The following is a 15,190-nucleotide window of genomic DNA, read 5'->3' as shown; positions in this document are numbered from 1 at the left end:
GCAAAGGGCACGAGAAGCATTCACAGTAAAGGAGGACGAGGGAAAAGGTGTGGGGGCGTGGGTAGGAGGAGGAAAAGGTGTGGAGGTGTGGGTAGGAGGAGGAAAAGGAGTGGAGGTGTGGGTAGGAGGAGGAAAAGGTGTGGGGGCGAGGGTAGGAGGAGGAAAAGGTGTGGGGGCGAGGGTAGGAGGAGGAAAAGGTGTGGGGGCGAGGGTAGGAGGAGGAAAAGGTGTGGAGGTGTGGGTAGGAGGAGGAAAAGGTGTGGGGGCGAGGGTAGGAGGAGGAAAAGGTGTGTGGGGGCGAGGGTAGGAGGAGGAAAAGGTGTGGGGGCGAGGGTAGGAGGAGGAAAAGGTGTGGGGGCGAGGGTAGGAGGAGGAAAAGGTGTGGGGGCGTGGGTAGGAGGAGGAAAAGGTGTGGGGGCGAGGGTAGGAGGATGAAAAGGTGTGGGGGCGTGGGTAGGAGGAGGAATAGGTGTGGGTAGGAGGAGGAAAAGGTGTGGGGGCGAGGGTAGGAGGAGGAAAAGGTGTGGGGGCGTGGGTAGGAGGAGGAAAAGGTGTGGGGGCGAGGGTAGGAGGAGGAATAGGTGTGGGTAGGAGGAGGAAAAGGTGTAGGGGCGAGGGTAGGAGGAGGAAAAGGTGTGGGGGCGTGGGTAGGAGGAGGAAAAGGTGTGGGGGCGAGGGTAGGAGGAGGAAAAGGTGTGGGGGCGAGGGTAGGAGGAGGAAAAGGTGTGGGGGCGTGGGTAGGAGGAGGAATAGGTGTGGGTAGGAGGAGGAAAAGGTGTGGGGGCGTGGGTAGGAGGAGGAAAAGGTGTGGGGGCGTGGGTAGGAGGAGGAAAAGGTGTGGAGGTGTGGGTAGGAGGAAAAGGTGTGGGGGCGTGGGTAGGAGGAGGAAAAGGTGTGGAGGTGTGGGTAGGAGGAGGAAAAGGTGTGGAGGTGTGGGTAGGAGGAGGAAAAGGTGTGGGGGCGAGGGTAGGAGGAGGAAAAGGGGAGAGAGAAGACAGGAATAGAAACAAAGTGACTGCAGCACTGGCCTTGGTTTTGACAGAAGGAGCGTAGTCCTGATTGTTACTCGTTTCCATCGTCTTTGACACAAAGTCTGTTTACACACACACACACACACACACACACACACACACACACACACACACACACACACACACACACACACACACACAGCTTAATTTGTAAATCGGGAGGTGCCGGAACAAAAACAGAGAGAGGTGGGCGACCTAGGGAGTTCAGAGGTTTTGGAACGCATGAGAAAAAGTGCCATAGAGCAGAGGCACTTACAGAAGTTGCACACATGGAGAGCATTTTTAGTAGCCTAGGGTCCTGGAAAAATTTGGCCTTTCATAAACACATTTCATGCAATTCTAAGTCAATTTTACATGACTGCAGACTTTGGCATAATATTTTTTAATACCACACAAATGATAAAAATGGCAGGCTACTTGGACACCAACAAACTGAGAATCTGAGATCAATAAAAACGACCCTGCCTTAAATCCATGAATAGCCTAGGCCTAGGTGTGTGGAGAAACATAATGTAGGCTACAATATGAGGAAATAAGTCCTAAAAATGATTTCCAGTGTTACTGGCTCACCCAATGATGCACAGCCTGGTGATGGCTGAAGCGCTCATGCCAAAAGCCTCTCTCCCTGTTACCTTGTAAAATAATATTTGGAAGTTGATCAAATATTTTGGTAGCCTAAAGCATAGTCTCCTATTTTCACCATGAGCCATTTGCTTTCCAACTTGTGTTTTCCCTCGATTGTACTTTAAATATAGTGAAAGGCCTGTTTTGTCTGCATTCGTTTTTTTCACTGACAAATTTGCTGCGCGTTCCCGACTGTAGGCTATTTCTTGTTATTGGGCTACAATCCACAGCTAGGTTATTTTTTAAAAGAAGCTATTGATCCTCTGTAGCTAAATAATAGGCCTTCTCGTGGTGTAGTAGGCTGTTCTGAATTATTTCATTTATTTCTGAACAGACAGCAGTGATTATATAACTTTGGCAAATATATTTAAATTCATCAAGGGTGCTGCAGTTGCTTCAGAACCCTTCGTACGATTCTATAAGGAAATAAACGATGAAGTGCAACACTGGAGAGATGAGTTGCAGGCTCACATCTATCACAGCAGAGAGGGAGAGAGATGATATAAAGTTAATCTCATTGTATTTATGTAAAAGACATTGGCCTGCTTCTCACGGAGCCACTGCCACGCGTTGGTCTCAAACATAGGTTAAAATGTTGCACAAACCATAAACCCTGGCCGGCCCAAACCGAATCTACTCTTAGAATATTAGACCGGAGCTGAAAATTGTATTTTTCACATTACATTGTTGGGGCAGGATAATTAACGAATTGGCAACTCGGGTGAACTTAGCGCTTTTGTTCGAATTTTAACATTGCAAAAATGTACAATTATTTGTCATGCAACTGAGAGTTACTGGATCTGGCCAAATATCTTCCGGAAACAAAATAGTCCAAAACAGAGTTGATCCAGCGCAAATTAAGCACTGCACACACAATATATACAAAAGTATGTGGACACACTTTCAAATGAGTGGATTCGGCTATTTCAGCAACGCTTGTTGCTGACAGGTGTATGAAATAGAGCACACGGTCATGCAATCGCCAGAGACAAACATTGGCATAAGAATGGCCCTACTTTAGAGCTCAGTAACTTTCAACGTGGCACAGTCATAGGACTGTGCCACCAAGTCAGTTAGTAATTATTTTGCCCTGCTAGAGCTGCCCCTGTCAACTGTAAGTGCTGTTATTGTGAAGTGGAAATGTCTAGGAGCAACAAAGACTCAGCCATGAAATGGTAAGCCACACTAGCTCACAGAACATGACCGCTGAGTGCTGAAGCGTGTACAAGTCATCTGTCCTGGGTTGCAACACTCACTACAGAGTTCCAAACTGCCTCTGGAAGCAACATCAGCAGAAGAACTGTTCGTCGGGAGAATCATGAAATGGGTTTCCATGGCTGAGCAGCCGGACGCACACAAGCCTAAGAATAACCTGCGCAATGCCAAACGTTGGCTGGAGTGGGGTAAAGCGCAGCACCATTGGACTCTGGAACAGTGGAAACGCGTTCATCTGGCAGTCTAGCAGACAAATCTGTGTTTGGAGAATGCCAGGAGAACAGTAGCTGCCCCAATGCATATAGTGCCAACTTGTAAGTTCTGTGGAGGAGGAATAATGTTCCTTAGTTCCAGTGAAGAGAATATTAATGCTACAGCATACAATGACATTCTAGACGATTCTGTGCTTCCAACTACATCGAACACCTTTGGATGAATTGGAACGGCGACTGCGAGTCAGGCCTAATCGCTCAACATCAGTGCCTAACCTTACTAATGCTCGTGGCTGAATGAAAGCAAGTCCCTGCAGCAATGTTCCAACATCTAGTAGAAAGCCTTCCCAGAAGAGTGGAGGCTATATTAGCAGCAAAGGGGGGACCAAATGTATATGAATGCCCATGATTTTGGAATGAGATGTTCGATAAGCACGTGTCCACATACTTTTGGTCATGTAGTGAGAGACATACAGTACCAGTCAAGTTAGGACACACCTACTTATTCAAGGTTTTTCTTTACTTTGACTATTTTCTACATTGTAGAATAATAGTGAAGACATCAAAACTATGAAATAACACATATGGAATCATGTAGTAACCAAAAAAAGTGTTAAACAAATCAAAATATATTTTTGATTATTTAAAGTAGCCACCCTTTGCCTTGATGACAGCTTTGACACTCTTGGCATTCTCTCAACCAGCTTCACCTGAAATGCTTTTCCAACAGTCTTGGAGTTCCCACCTACGCTGAGCACTTGTTGGCTGATTTTTCTTTACTCTGCGGTCAAACTCATCCCAAACCATCGCAATTGGGTTGAGGTGGTTGTGGAGGCCAGGTCTTCTGATTTTTAATTTTATTTAACCTTTATTTAACTAGGCAAGTCTGATAAGAACAAATTCTTATTTACAATGACGGCCTAAGAACAGTAGGTTAACTGCCTTGTTCAGGGGAAGAACGGCAGATTTTTACCTTGTCAGCTTACGGATTAGATCTAGCAACCTTCCAGTTACTGGCCCAACTAGGCTACCTGCCGCCCCTGATACAGCACCATCACTCTTCTTCTTGGTCAAATAGCCCTTTTTGACCTGGAGGTATGTTTTGGGTCATTGTCCTGTTGAAAAACAAATGATAGTCCCTCTGAGCCCAAACCAGATGGGATGGCATATCGCTGCAGAATGCTTCGTTAGCCATGCTGGTTAAGTGTGCCTTGAATTTTAAATAAATCAGTGTCACCAGCAAAGCATCCCCACACCTCCTCCTCCATGCTTCACGGTGGGAACCACACATGCAGAGACCATCCGTTCACCTACTCTGCATCTCACAAGGACATGGTGTCTGGAATAAAAAATCTCCAATTTGGACTCCAGACCAAAGGGTCATATTTCCACTGGTCTAATGTCCATTGCCCGTGTTTCTTGGATCAAGCAAGTCTCTTCTTCTTATTGGTGTCCTTTAGTAGTGGTTTCTTTGCCAGCAATTCGACCATGAAGACCTGATTCAGTCTCCTCTGAACAGTTGATGTTGAGATGTCTGTTTATTTATTTTATTTAACTAGGCAAGTCAGTTAAGAACACATTCTGTTACTTGATCTCTGTGAAACATTTATTTTGGCTGCAATCTGAGGTGCAGTTAATTGCCGATTTCTAAGGCTGGTACCTCTAATGAATTTATCCTCTGCAGCAGAGGTAACTCTGTGTCTTTCTTTCCTGTGGCGGTCCTCATGAGAGCCAGTTTCATCATACGCTTGATGGTTTTTGCGACTGCACTTGAAGAAACTTTAAAAGTTCTTGAGATTTTCCAGATTGACTGACCTTCATGTAATGGACTGTAGTTTCTCTTTGCTTATTTGAGCTGTTCTTGCCATCATATGGACTTGGTCTTTTACAAAACAGGGCTATCTTCCATATACCAACCCTACCTTGTAACAACATAACTGATTGGCTGAAACGCATTAACTTTAATTAACTTTTAACAAGGCACACCTGTTAATTTTTAATGCATTCCAGGTTATTACCTCATGAAGCTGGTTGAGAGAATGCCAAGAGTGTGCAAAGCTGTCATCAAGGCAAAGGTTGGCTACTTCGAAGTATCTCAAATATAAAATATATTTGGATTTGTTTAACACTATTGGTTACTACATGATTTCATATGTGTTATTTCATAGTTTGATGTCTTCACTATTATTCTACAATGTAGAGAACAATAAAAATGAAGAAAAACCCTGGCATGAGTAGGTGTCCAAACTTTGTATATATATATATATATACACACACACACACACACACACACAAACACACACACACACATATATATATACACATACACACACACACATACACCTTTCCCCATGGGCCAACAGTGTCAATACTTTGTGCATGGTACACGGCCGCGCCAAAGAAAATAATAAAAACATATTGGTCAGGATAATAATTTTTTTAACTAAAATTGGCATTTGACATGATGATGCTCTATTGCCATTTCGGGGGAAGTAGGGGGACAAAGGTTCTTCTTTTGAGTTCATATTCAAGTTCTCTCCTTTTTTTCCTCTGGTGTACATCTTTTTCCTGATAAAAAAGTTCACACTTTTGTGATTTGCGTGTGCTGTTCCTCGTCAAAAGGTTCATTTTCCGGATCAGAGTCAGTGGTGTCGGAATATCGATAATGGTCAGGCTCATTGTCGCTAACGTCCGGAGTGACGGATGTCGAAGTGCTCACCTCGGAATTCAAAGAATCTTCCACGGTTTTTGTGAAATACAACTTCACCTAAAGCAGCGAGAGAGAAAGGGTAAGCCATAATATCAGAAAAGGGAACCTTGTAAAAGATGTAAAGATTTGTAGTACCTTCCTCATTAATTTAACCACGATAATCCATTACAACCATTAGTTTGAATGGCTCACCTTGAAATTAGGTGAGAAGTAGCGGTTAGCTTTGTCTTTGTTGGCCTTGTCCAGGTCATTCTTGGTCAGCGCGAGGATGAGGTAGTCCCCGTCAGTGTCTTTGCCGCTGTCCCTGCGCTTGGTGCTCTGGGGGGGCTGGGCATGGGGAGGGGGGCCGCCCGGGGACTGGTTCTGGACCCCTTCCATGTCGTTCACCACCACCACCACCGACCCGTTCTCCACCTTCTCCATGCTCTCCTCCGATGGCCCGGGAATGAAGAAGGTGTTAACCCAGAAGTGGAACATCTTATCCTGTACAGTGGAGGGAGAAGGTGAGGTACTGACTAACTGTAATGGAGTCTGTCTGAAGATCATCGTGGTTATATTCACCACACTAATGCCGGGTTTAGAAAAACTAAACAATTACAGTACATAGGTGTGAAAATAGTCAATTATTCATAGTAAGATGATTCAACACATTTCCAGGTAAGCTAGCCAATTAGTGCTGTTTATAACTTTTGTTCATTAGGATGATCATTAGGGCGATCATGTATGATACAATAGAAGACACACAATGAAACACTAGGGATGGGCATGGTTATTCGAATATCTGAAAGGACATTAGTATTACTTCAGTATTAATATACAAAAAAAATATATTAAAAAACGCCTATTTTAACAATAAAAAGACTAAAAAATATTTATATGTATGTGACATTGCTGCATAGCCTACAAGGATAGACGTTTACATTAAAAAAATTTGTAGATCAACAATTGAGAGTTTATTTGAGTGCGCCACATAAAAAAAGACGCACCGGTAGCCTTCACACGTGTAGCTTGTTCGTCAGTCAATCAAAGCAGCGCTACAGTCAGAGGCTCCATGTGTAGCAAGTGGGAGACTTTGAATCAATTCATTAAGTCAGATAAATGATAAGGAGTAGGCTACAATGATCAACCAACTCAGGGGTTTGTCTGGGGCCAAATTAACCTCCCTTTTCATATAAGAAAGTCATGACCATCATGCCTTTAAATATAGAGGATCATTTTGTACATTTATTAAACAGCGAGTTTGGCGAATTACAGTCCCCTTGCTTAGGAGGTCCAGGAACCCCGGATAATTTTTTTGTAGGACTGGGAAGGTCAGTTCTGGTGACTTTAAAAAAGGACATTCTACTCCCACAATGTATGAAAATAAAATGCTGACACCATCTAAAATACAATTTCCACCTCCAGAAATAGGCCCAATAACATATTGGTAAACATTTTAAAATAAGTTAACATATTGGACCATGCATATAGCTTATGCATGGTCTATATTATCAGATACACTATTAGCAATAAGCACGAGTAAGACATTTAAAACGTGTTAACCCTCGCAAGGCTGCTGTCCCAAACGGCATCCCTAGCCGCGTTTACGGACATATTCAATCGTTCCCTATCCCAGTCTGCTGTCCCCACATGCTTCAAGATGGCCACCATTGTTTCTGTACCTAAGGTGGCAAAGATAACTGAACAAAATTACTATTGCACCATAGCACTCACTTCTGTCATCATGAAGTGCTTTGAGGGACTAGTCAAGGATCATATCACCTCCACCTTACCGGCCACCTTAGACCCCATTCAGTTGGCATACCGCCCCAACAGGTCCCCAAACAATGCAATCACCATCACACTGCCCTATCCCATCTGGACAAGAGGAATACCTATGTAAAAATGCTGTTCATTGACTACAGCTCAGCATTCAACACCATAGTACCTCCAAACTCATCATTAAGCTTGAGGCCCTGGGTCTCAACCCCGCCCTGTGTAATTGGGTCCTGGACTTCCTGACGGGCTGCCCCCAGGTGGTGAAGGTAGGAAACAACATCTCCACTTCGCTGATCCTCAATACTGGGGCCCCACAATGGTGCATGCTCAGCCCCCTCCTGTACTCCCTGTTCACCCATGACTGCGTGGCCATGCACGCCTCCAACTCAAATCATCAAGTTTGCAGACGACACAACAGTAGTGGGCTTGATTACCAACAACGACGAGACAGCCTACAGGGAAGAGGTGAGGGCACTCGGAGTGTGGTGTCAAGAAAACAACCGCTCACTCAACGTCAACAAAACAAAGGAGATGATCGTGGACTTCAGGAAACAGCAGAGGGAGCACCCAACTATCCACATCCACGGGACAGCAGTGGAAAAAGTGGAAAGTTAAGTTCCTCTGCGTACACATCACGGACAAACTGAAATGGTCCACCCACACAGTGTGGTGAAGAAGGCACAAGAGCACCTCTTCAACCTCAGGAGGCTGAATAACTTTTACAGATGCACAATTGAGAGCATCCTGTCATGCTGTATCACCGCCTAGTACGGCAACTGCACCGTCCACAACAGCAAGGCTCTCCAGAGGGTGGGGTGGTCTGCACAACGCATCACCGGGGGAAAATTATCAGGAAGGCAAAAAAGATAATTAAGGACAACAACCAGCAGAGCCACTGCCTGTTCATCCCGCTATCATCCAGAAGGCGAGGTCAGTACAGGTGCATCAAAGCTGGGACCGAGAGACTGAAAAACAACTTCTATCTCAAGGCCATCAGACTGTTAAACAGCAATCACTAACACAGAGAAGCTGCTGCCTACATACAGACTCAAATCATTGGCCACTTCAATAAACGGATCACTAGTCACTTTAAACAATGCCACTTTAATAATGTTTACATATCTTGCATTACTCATCCCATATGTATCTTGCCTATGCCGCTCGGTCATCGCTCATCCATATATTTATATGTACATATTCTTATTCCATCCCTTTAGATTTGTGTGTATTAGGTAGTTGTGGAATTGTTAGATTACTTGTTAGATATTACTGCACTGTCAGAACCAGAAGTACGAGCATTATGCTACACTCACATTAACATCTGCTAACCATGTATATGTGACCAATAAAAATGTATTTGACTTGATCAACACCTGTAGCCCAACTGATGCAGAATAGTAGCTGTAAATAAATATGCTGAAGCATGGGGATTGTCCATCTGCATTTACCCCATTGGACACAACATCCAGATTGTTGTAATTATTATTATTATAAATAATTATTCTTTACTCAAAACATTCCATTTTTTTTTTTTAAAGTATGAAATTGCCCTTTTAAGATGACATCACCCCTTTTAAGAGCTCTGTTGCACAGCTGTGCCTAAACCATGCTTGGAACTCTGGTTGCAAAAGTGCATTTGTAAAAAATAATAATAATAATATAGATATATTTACATAGTAGCAATGTAAAACTGGGATCCCCTCTTAACAAATGCCAAATCTGCGTTCAAAATACATTTGCCAAAACTGCTTTATTTATTTTTTTTCATATGACTGAATTAAGAATTGTTGCCTATTAACTGCTTGTCAGAATACATGTTTCCCTCCCTCCTGGCTCTCGCAACTTGAATGCGCCTCAAGGAATATTTATCACGCATAGAACACACCGACTAGGTAAATAGGTAAACTATTCTACAATAAGGTTGTCTGATTTTGTTTGAATAATATTACATGGCAAAAATCAGTGGTGTAAAGCACATAAGTAAAAATACTTGAAAGATTACTTAAGTCGTTTTTTGGGGGTATCTGTACTTTACTATTTATAATTTTGACAACTTTTACTTCACTACATTCCTAAAGAAAATGATGTACTTTTTACGCCATACACTTTCCCTGACACCCAAAAGAACCAATTACATTGTGAATGCTTAGTAGAACACGAAAATGGTCGAAATCACACAATTATCAAGAGACCATCCCTGGTTATCCCTACTGCCTATGTTCTGGCTGACTCACTAAACACATGCTTCGTTTGTAAATGTGTGCCCCTGGCTATCCGTAAATTTAAAAAACAAGAAAGTGGTGCTGTCTGGTTTGCTTAATATAAGGAATTTTAAATTATTTACACTTTTACTTTTGATACTTAAGTATATTTAAAACCAAATACTTTTAGACTTTTACTCAAGTAGGAGTTTACTGGTTGACTTTCACTTTTCCTGAAATAATTTTCTATTAAGGTATCTTTACTTTTACTCAAGTATGACAATTGGGTACTTTTTCCACCACTGGCAAAAATAGCAGCACTGGAAAGTTGCATCCTGAGTGATAAAGTATAGGCTTTTAATTACTTTGCCAGCAGCTACAGTAGACTACACACCACTGTTGGAGTTGAGCGCTGCTTTGGTGTGCATCAACAATCATTCATGTCAGTTCGGTGGACACATCATAAGAGAAAATAAAATATTTGAGAATACATTTATTTGGGAACATACATACTTCTGTCTGTAGTAGGCTATGACATCGCCAAACCAGACCCCCTACCCCCCAGAGATTTTTATTGCGGCTGTACACTGATCTCAAAAACAACCTCTCCAGAATCCATATGATGGAAATCGGTAGCAGTTATGGAAAACTTTAACCCCTGGGTAGGCTGTTGTTTCATATGTTGTAGACAAGTAGCGCGAGTCAGTTTAGCTACTTTCTCTCTCACTCTGTGCCACACACAGTCTGTCACACACACACGCCCCTCCCCCACCCTTCTGCTGATACAAGCAGAGCACCGGCTCTCTCTCTCGAGTCGCGGGATTAAAAAATATGTATACTTTCTTTAAAACATGTATTTCGACTTTGTACATATCCGTAAAAATATGAAATATTATTCAAATAGTGAAATAATTTAAAATGCTCATCTCTATTAACCACAATTCATTGAAAAAACAGCAATTGAAAATGGCTGAAGCCAAGGGAATCCAGGGGGAAACTAGGGACACTCGTGATGGGTGGAACAAACCAACCTTCTTCATCATTTTGTTTTGCTTGTGAAAGAACTCCACTTTGATGTCTCCACAGACGGGCAGCGGTTGGGGAAACTCAAATAGCATGTGCTTTTCTTCCCTCCGTGTGTGAGCCGGGTTGGATGTGTGGATCTTGACTTTAAGTTGATACACCACAAACTGAGGATCTAGAGAGGCGTGAGTGTTTCAGAGACAGGGGGCAGAGATAGGGAGAGAGGTGGCAACGAAGGGTAACAGAGGTAGAGAAAGAACAAGACAGTATACAAATGTTAGTTTCTTGGAGTTGCTGCCATGTCCACATTGCAGGACAGTTGGACAGTTAAAGAAAACCCTAGTTGTGAGTTCTTGAAAACAGTGCAATCCCATAAAGAAGGAGTGAGGAAAAAACCAGACCACAAATAACACCCAAAAAGAACCAAAACCAAAGCCATGGGACCCTATTCTGATGACTGTTGCACTTCCGTCAATAACAAACGGACTGCATTACATTTATTAGAGTTTGAAACTACTCATAAGGTGGTTGGTTGGTCTTTATATGCCTCCACACTGCAATGTCATAACACTACATCTTCTTCTAGCCTTCACTAGAAGAGCATCTACCTAGTTCTGGTTGGGACTGGGTCCAAATGAACAGTGTATGAGGGAAGTACATCAAAATGGATGAAAGGCTCATTTACCCCAATGCCAATTCCCTTTCTTGAAGCCCAGAGGGATCGGCTCGCTCCTGTTTTTAATGGTACTGTCCCCTTACAGAGAGAGAGAAGGAGATTAACACACAGCCTGGCTGGGCTGGCACTGGCTGGGGCTTCAGAACACAGCCGGAACACTTATATCAGTAAATATATAGGCAATTGCCAAAATAATGGAAACACTTCAGTAAATGAGGGATACAAAGTATATTGAAAGCAGGGGCTTCCACACAGGTGTGGTTCCTGGATCATGTATAAAAATGCTGGGCAGGCCATTATTTTGGCTACCATGGCTATACCTCCCTAGAATGACAATTCCACCATCCACAGGGCACGAGTGGTCACTGTATAGTTTGTTGAGCATGAAAACTATGTAAACCATGTCCTGGCCATCTCAGTCAACAGATCTCAACCCAATTGAACACTTATGGGAGATTCTGGAGCCGCACCTGCGTTTTCCACCAACAAAACACCAAATTATGGAATTTCTCGTAGAAGAAAGATGTAGCATCACTCCAATAAAGTTTCAGACATTTGTAGAATCTATGCCAAGATGTTTTGAGGCTGTTCTGTCTCGTGGTGGCCCAACACCGTGTTGAGAAGACACTTTATATTGGAGTTTCCTTTATTTTGGCAGTTACCTGTATATGCTAGATGATCAATTATGTACATACGCAGCCACACATCTAGAAACAACATACTTGGCATTCAAATGGAGATAACTTAAAACTAGTTAACAAGACACAGGACACATGGTTAATAATTCACAGGAAGAAAAAAAATGTGGGAACTTCAGACTAACGTTAGATAGTCCAAGGACGTCTCAAATCCCCATTGCAGAAGGCTGCATCTAGCCTGTTTGTTACTAAAATGTGCATTCACCAGTAAGAAATTTCTTATATGTTAGTATTATATGCTAGTCCCATTGAAAGTCTAGTCTTCTCCAAATTAGCTTCTCACACAATACACCTCAGCATTTAGCTGTCACTTTAGATTGCGTGCTAACAAGCAACATTATGTAACTATATAGTTCAACATAAAAAGGGAACGTCAAACTCAGAATAGGGCCCTCTTTAGGGAGTATTAAAGGGAAAGAGAAGAGTGTGTGCAGAGCAGTTGAGCACATTCAGGTGTTAGGTGAGAGCATCACAGAGAACTCAAGGAGGAAACAAGTGACGCATTGATAAACCTCAAAAGGAAAGATGATCTGTGACTCAGGCACATTAAACCAGAAAAAGAGGAAAAATTGAAAAATATTAAAATAATTTCACAGAGAAGTTTATCCAAGCAAATTACATACAGTAGATGCACATGATTAGAAATGCACATATTCAATTAGATGAAAGACATAGGATAGATCATTGGAGTTGTTTGATTAAAGATTGGTGTTGAAAATCTGTCTACTTGAGCTAGGAGTTGTGCGAACCAATTTGTGCAGTTTCTGAAAATCCTTGAACATCAATAATAAACGCAGTTCTTTTTCAAGAAGAGCAAATATTGAGAATTTAAAAAACTATCAAATATAATCTCTGTGAGAGGTCCTTGGTGACTTGTTATTTTGAAACAAATTGAGACATACTGCATTCATCTTCTGAACTGCAGAAAAAAACATACAACTTGGACACGCAGGTAAAACCCAGCCTTGATGAATGCAGTTGGGAGTAGAGATTGTCATCTGTTTTCTCTCTCATTACTAACTAACCATCTTTCTTAAAGAGCACAAGTAACTGATCAAGAGCTTGGCTTCAATGTAAAGTATATAATATCTCTCTACTAACGTGGGTGAACGTATGCACACTCAGAGCCTGCCGTTTAAAGAATCCGTTTAAAGAGTTACGCCCTGGGTCAGAGGTGAAGTTAAACATGAGAGTGACTCACTGCAGGTGCCTCCGCTGAACATTGGCAGCGTCTCAAAAACCATTTTATGGAAGAGCAGAGCCACTGGCTTGTAGTCCAGCTTGTTCTTCAGCAGGTGGCTGTAGTAGTACACATAGCGACGTTGGCTCGGGATTGTCACTCCCTGAAAAAGAAAAACAAACAAAAACAGTCAATGCTAGAGAATTAACTCATAATGTAATAATTACCACACAGTAGGATATACAGATTGTAAAAAATATAAAATATGTCTTGGAAATTAAGTATTGACATAAAGGCAGGTCTAGGACAAAACAAAGAAGATCTAGACCTATTCTGCTTTTATGAGACTTCCCGCACTGAGTACTAGCGTAGTCATCGACCATGGCAAGTCACTGACCTTCTTGTCCCTTGTCCGCACTTCCCCATAGAAGTCGAGGGCCTCCTGGGGCTCTTGGAACTTGCTGCGGTGCAGGAGGTAGGCGCAGATCATCACCCCAGTGCGGCCCTTCCCTGCCTTGCAGTGGATGGCCGCCACATGATTGTCATCCTCGCTCAGCCACTGGTCCAGATCTTCACAGAATGGCTTGATGAGCTCTAGCTGAGGCGGATTGTGGTCTTCAAAGGGGTACTGTGCAACTGGAGGGCGGAGAGAGAAAAATATAAATACACAAAGTTCCCCTTCAGCCACCTGGCTCTAAAAACTTAAATGTCAGATAGGTGACAGTGAAGTGTCAGGGATGTTTTTGATGGCGTACCTCTGCAGTTAAATTTGGCAGCATCATAGTGTCGTTCTACACAACTGAAATGGGAAGGATTTCAGTCAGTGGTCATGAAGGAGCAATTAATTTGTAAACAAAACATTGATATTAGCATGCAAGCGTTTTGTGGTATACTTACAGATTGTAAATCTTATAATGGCTTTTATGTTTTGAGTCAAGAAACCTGTTGAGGCGCAGTTACATTCAGAACATTACACAACTGCAGAAATTGACAACGTAATGCATTTAATGACATGCTACAAAATAGACAACGGCGCAAAATATTTGACACTACACCTCAGGATACTTTATGAACTTGTATTGTTTTGTCTAATGTTAGTCACAAAATACTTCCTAGACGCATTCATTACAGATTCCTCACTAGACGAGGTCATGAGCGGCCGTTACTCACCGTACAACGTCGTCTATATTGTTTCTGTACACTCCTTCGAGTCGTTCTGCAGGAAAGCCCATAGCAATGATGTTTGGATAGATATCTGTGGTCACCAGTGGGTCAAGGACACATAAAACATATATAGGATTTTCTTCTATGTATGTGTATATATATATATATATATATATATATACACACACACACACTGAACAAAAATATAAAACACAACAATTTCACCCATTTTACCAAGTTATACTTATAAATCAGTCAATTAAAATAAATTCAATAGGCCCTAATAGGCCCACCCATGGCAGGAGCACAGCCATGGGTGGGCCTGGGAGGGCATAAGGAAAGGGGCCCCACCCACTTCAGAGCAATGCTCACCCACTGGGGAGCCAGGCCCAGTCAATAACAAGAGTTTTACCCCACAAAATGTCTTTATTACAGACATAAATACTTCTCAGTTTCATCAACTGTCTGGGTGGCTGGTTTCAGACGATCCCCCAAGTGAAGAAGCCAGATGTGGAGGTCTTGGGCTGGCGTGGTCTGCGATTATGAGGCCGGTTAGACATACTGCCAAATTCCATAAAATGACTTAGTCAGATTATGGTAGAAAAATGAACATTACATTTTCTGGCAACAGTTCCGGAGAACATTCCTTCAATCAGCATGCCAATTGCACAATCCCTCAACTTGAGACGTCTGTGGCA

The 15,190-nt window shown here is 42.5% G+C and overlaps 1 protein-coding gene across 2 annotated transcripts in view; it reads right to left on the bottom strand.

The window, feature by feature from the left end:
• Positions 1-1,397: 1,397 nt before the first annotated feature.
• Positions 1,398-15,190, bottom strand: part of LOC139381117 (phosphatidylinositol 3,4,5-trisphosphate 3-phosphatase and dual-specificity protein phosphatase PTEN-like) — a 37,906-nt gene continuing 24,113 nt past the window's right edge. Inside the window, exons 2-10 of one of the 2 annotated variants that reach the window (XM_071124405.1) lie at positions 14,499-14,583; positions 14,226-14,270; positions 14,084-14,127; positions 13,726-13,964; positions 13,350-13,491; positions 11,460-11,528; positions 10,783-10,949; positions 5,985-6,275; positions 1,398-5,849 (exon numbers count right to left, since the gene is read on the bottom strand). In XM_071124405.1, coding sequence (XP_070980506.1) covers positions 5,664-5,849; positions 5,985-6,275; positions 10,783-10,949; positions 11,460-11,528; positions 13,350-13,491; positions 13,726-13,964; positions 14,084-14,127; positions 14,226-14,270; positions 14,499-14,583 — 1,268 coding nt within the window. In that variant the 3' untranslated portion in view covers positions 1,398-5,663. The remainder of the gene's footprint in view (positions 5,850-5,984; positions 6,276-10,782; positions 10,950-11,459; positions 11,529-13,349; positions 13,492-13,725; positions 13,965-14,083; positions 14,128-14,225; positions 14,271-14,498; positions 14,584-15,190) is intronic. The other variant, XM_071124406.1, reaches the window with a different exon arrangement.

The sequence above is a fragment of the Oncorhynchus clarkii genome, chromosome 23 (genome assembly GCF_045791955.1).
Source record: "Oncorhynchus clarkii lewisi isolate Uvic-CL-2024 chromosome 23, UVic_Ocla_1.0, whole genome shotgun sequence".
NCBI classification, from domain to species: domain Eukaryota; kingdom Metazoa; phylum Chordata; class Actinopteri; order Salmoniformes; family Salmonidae; genus Oncorhynchus; species Oncorhynchus clarkii.
This window is presented reverse-complemented; position numbering and strand designations above follow the sequence as displayed.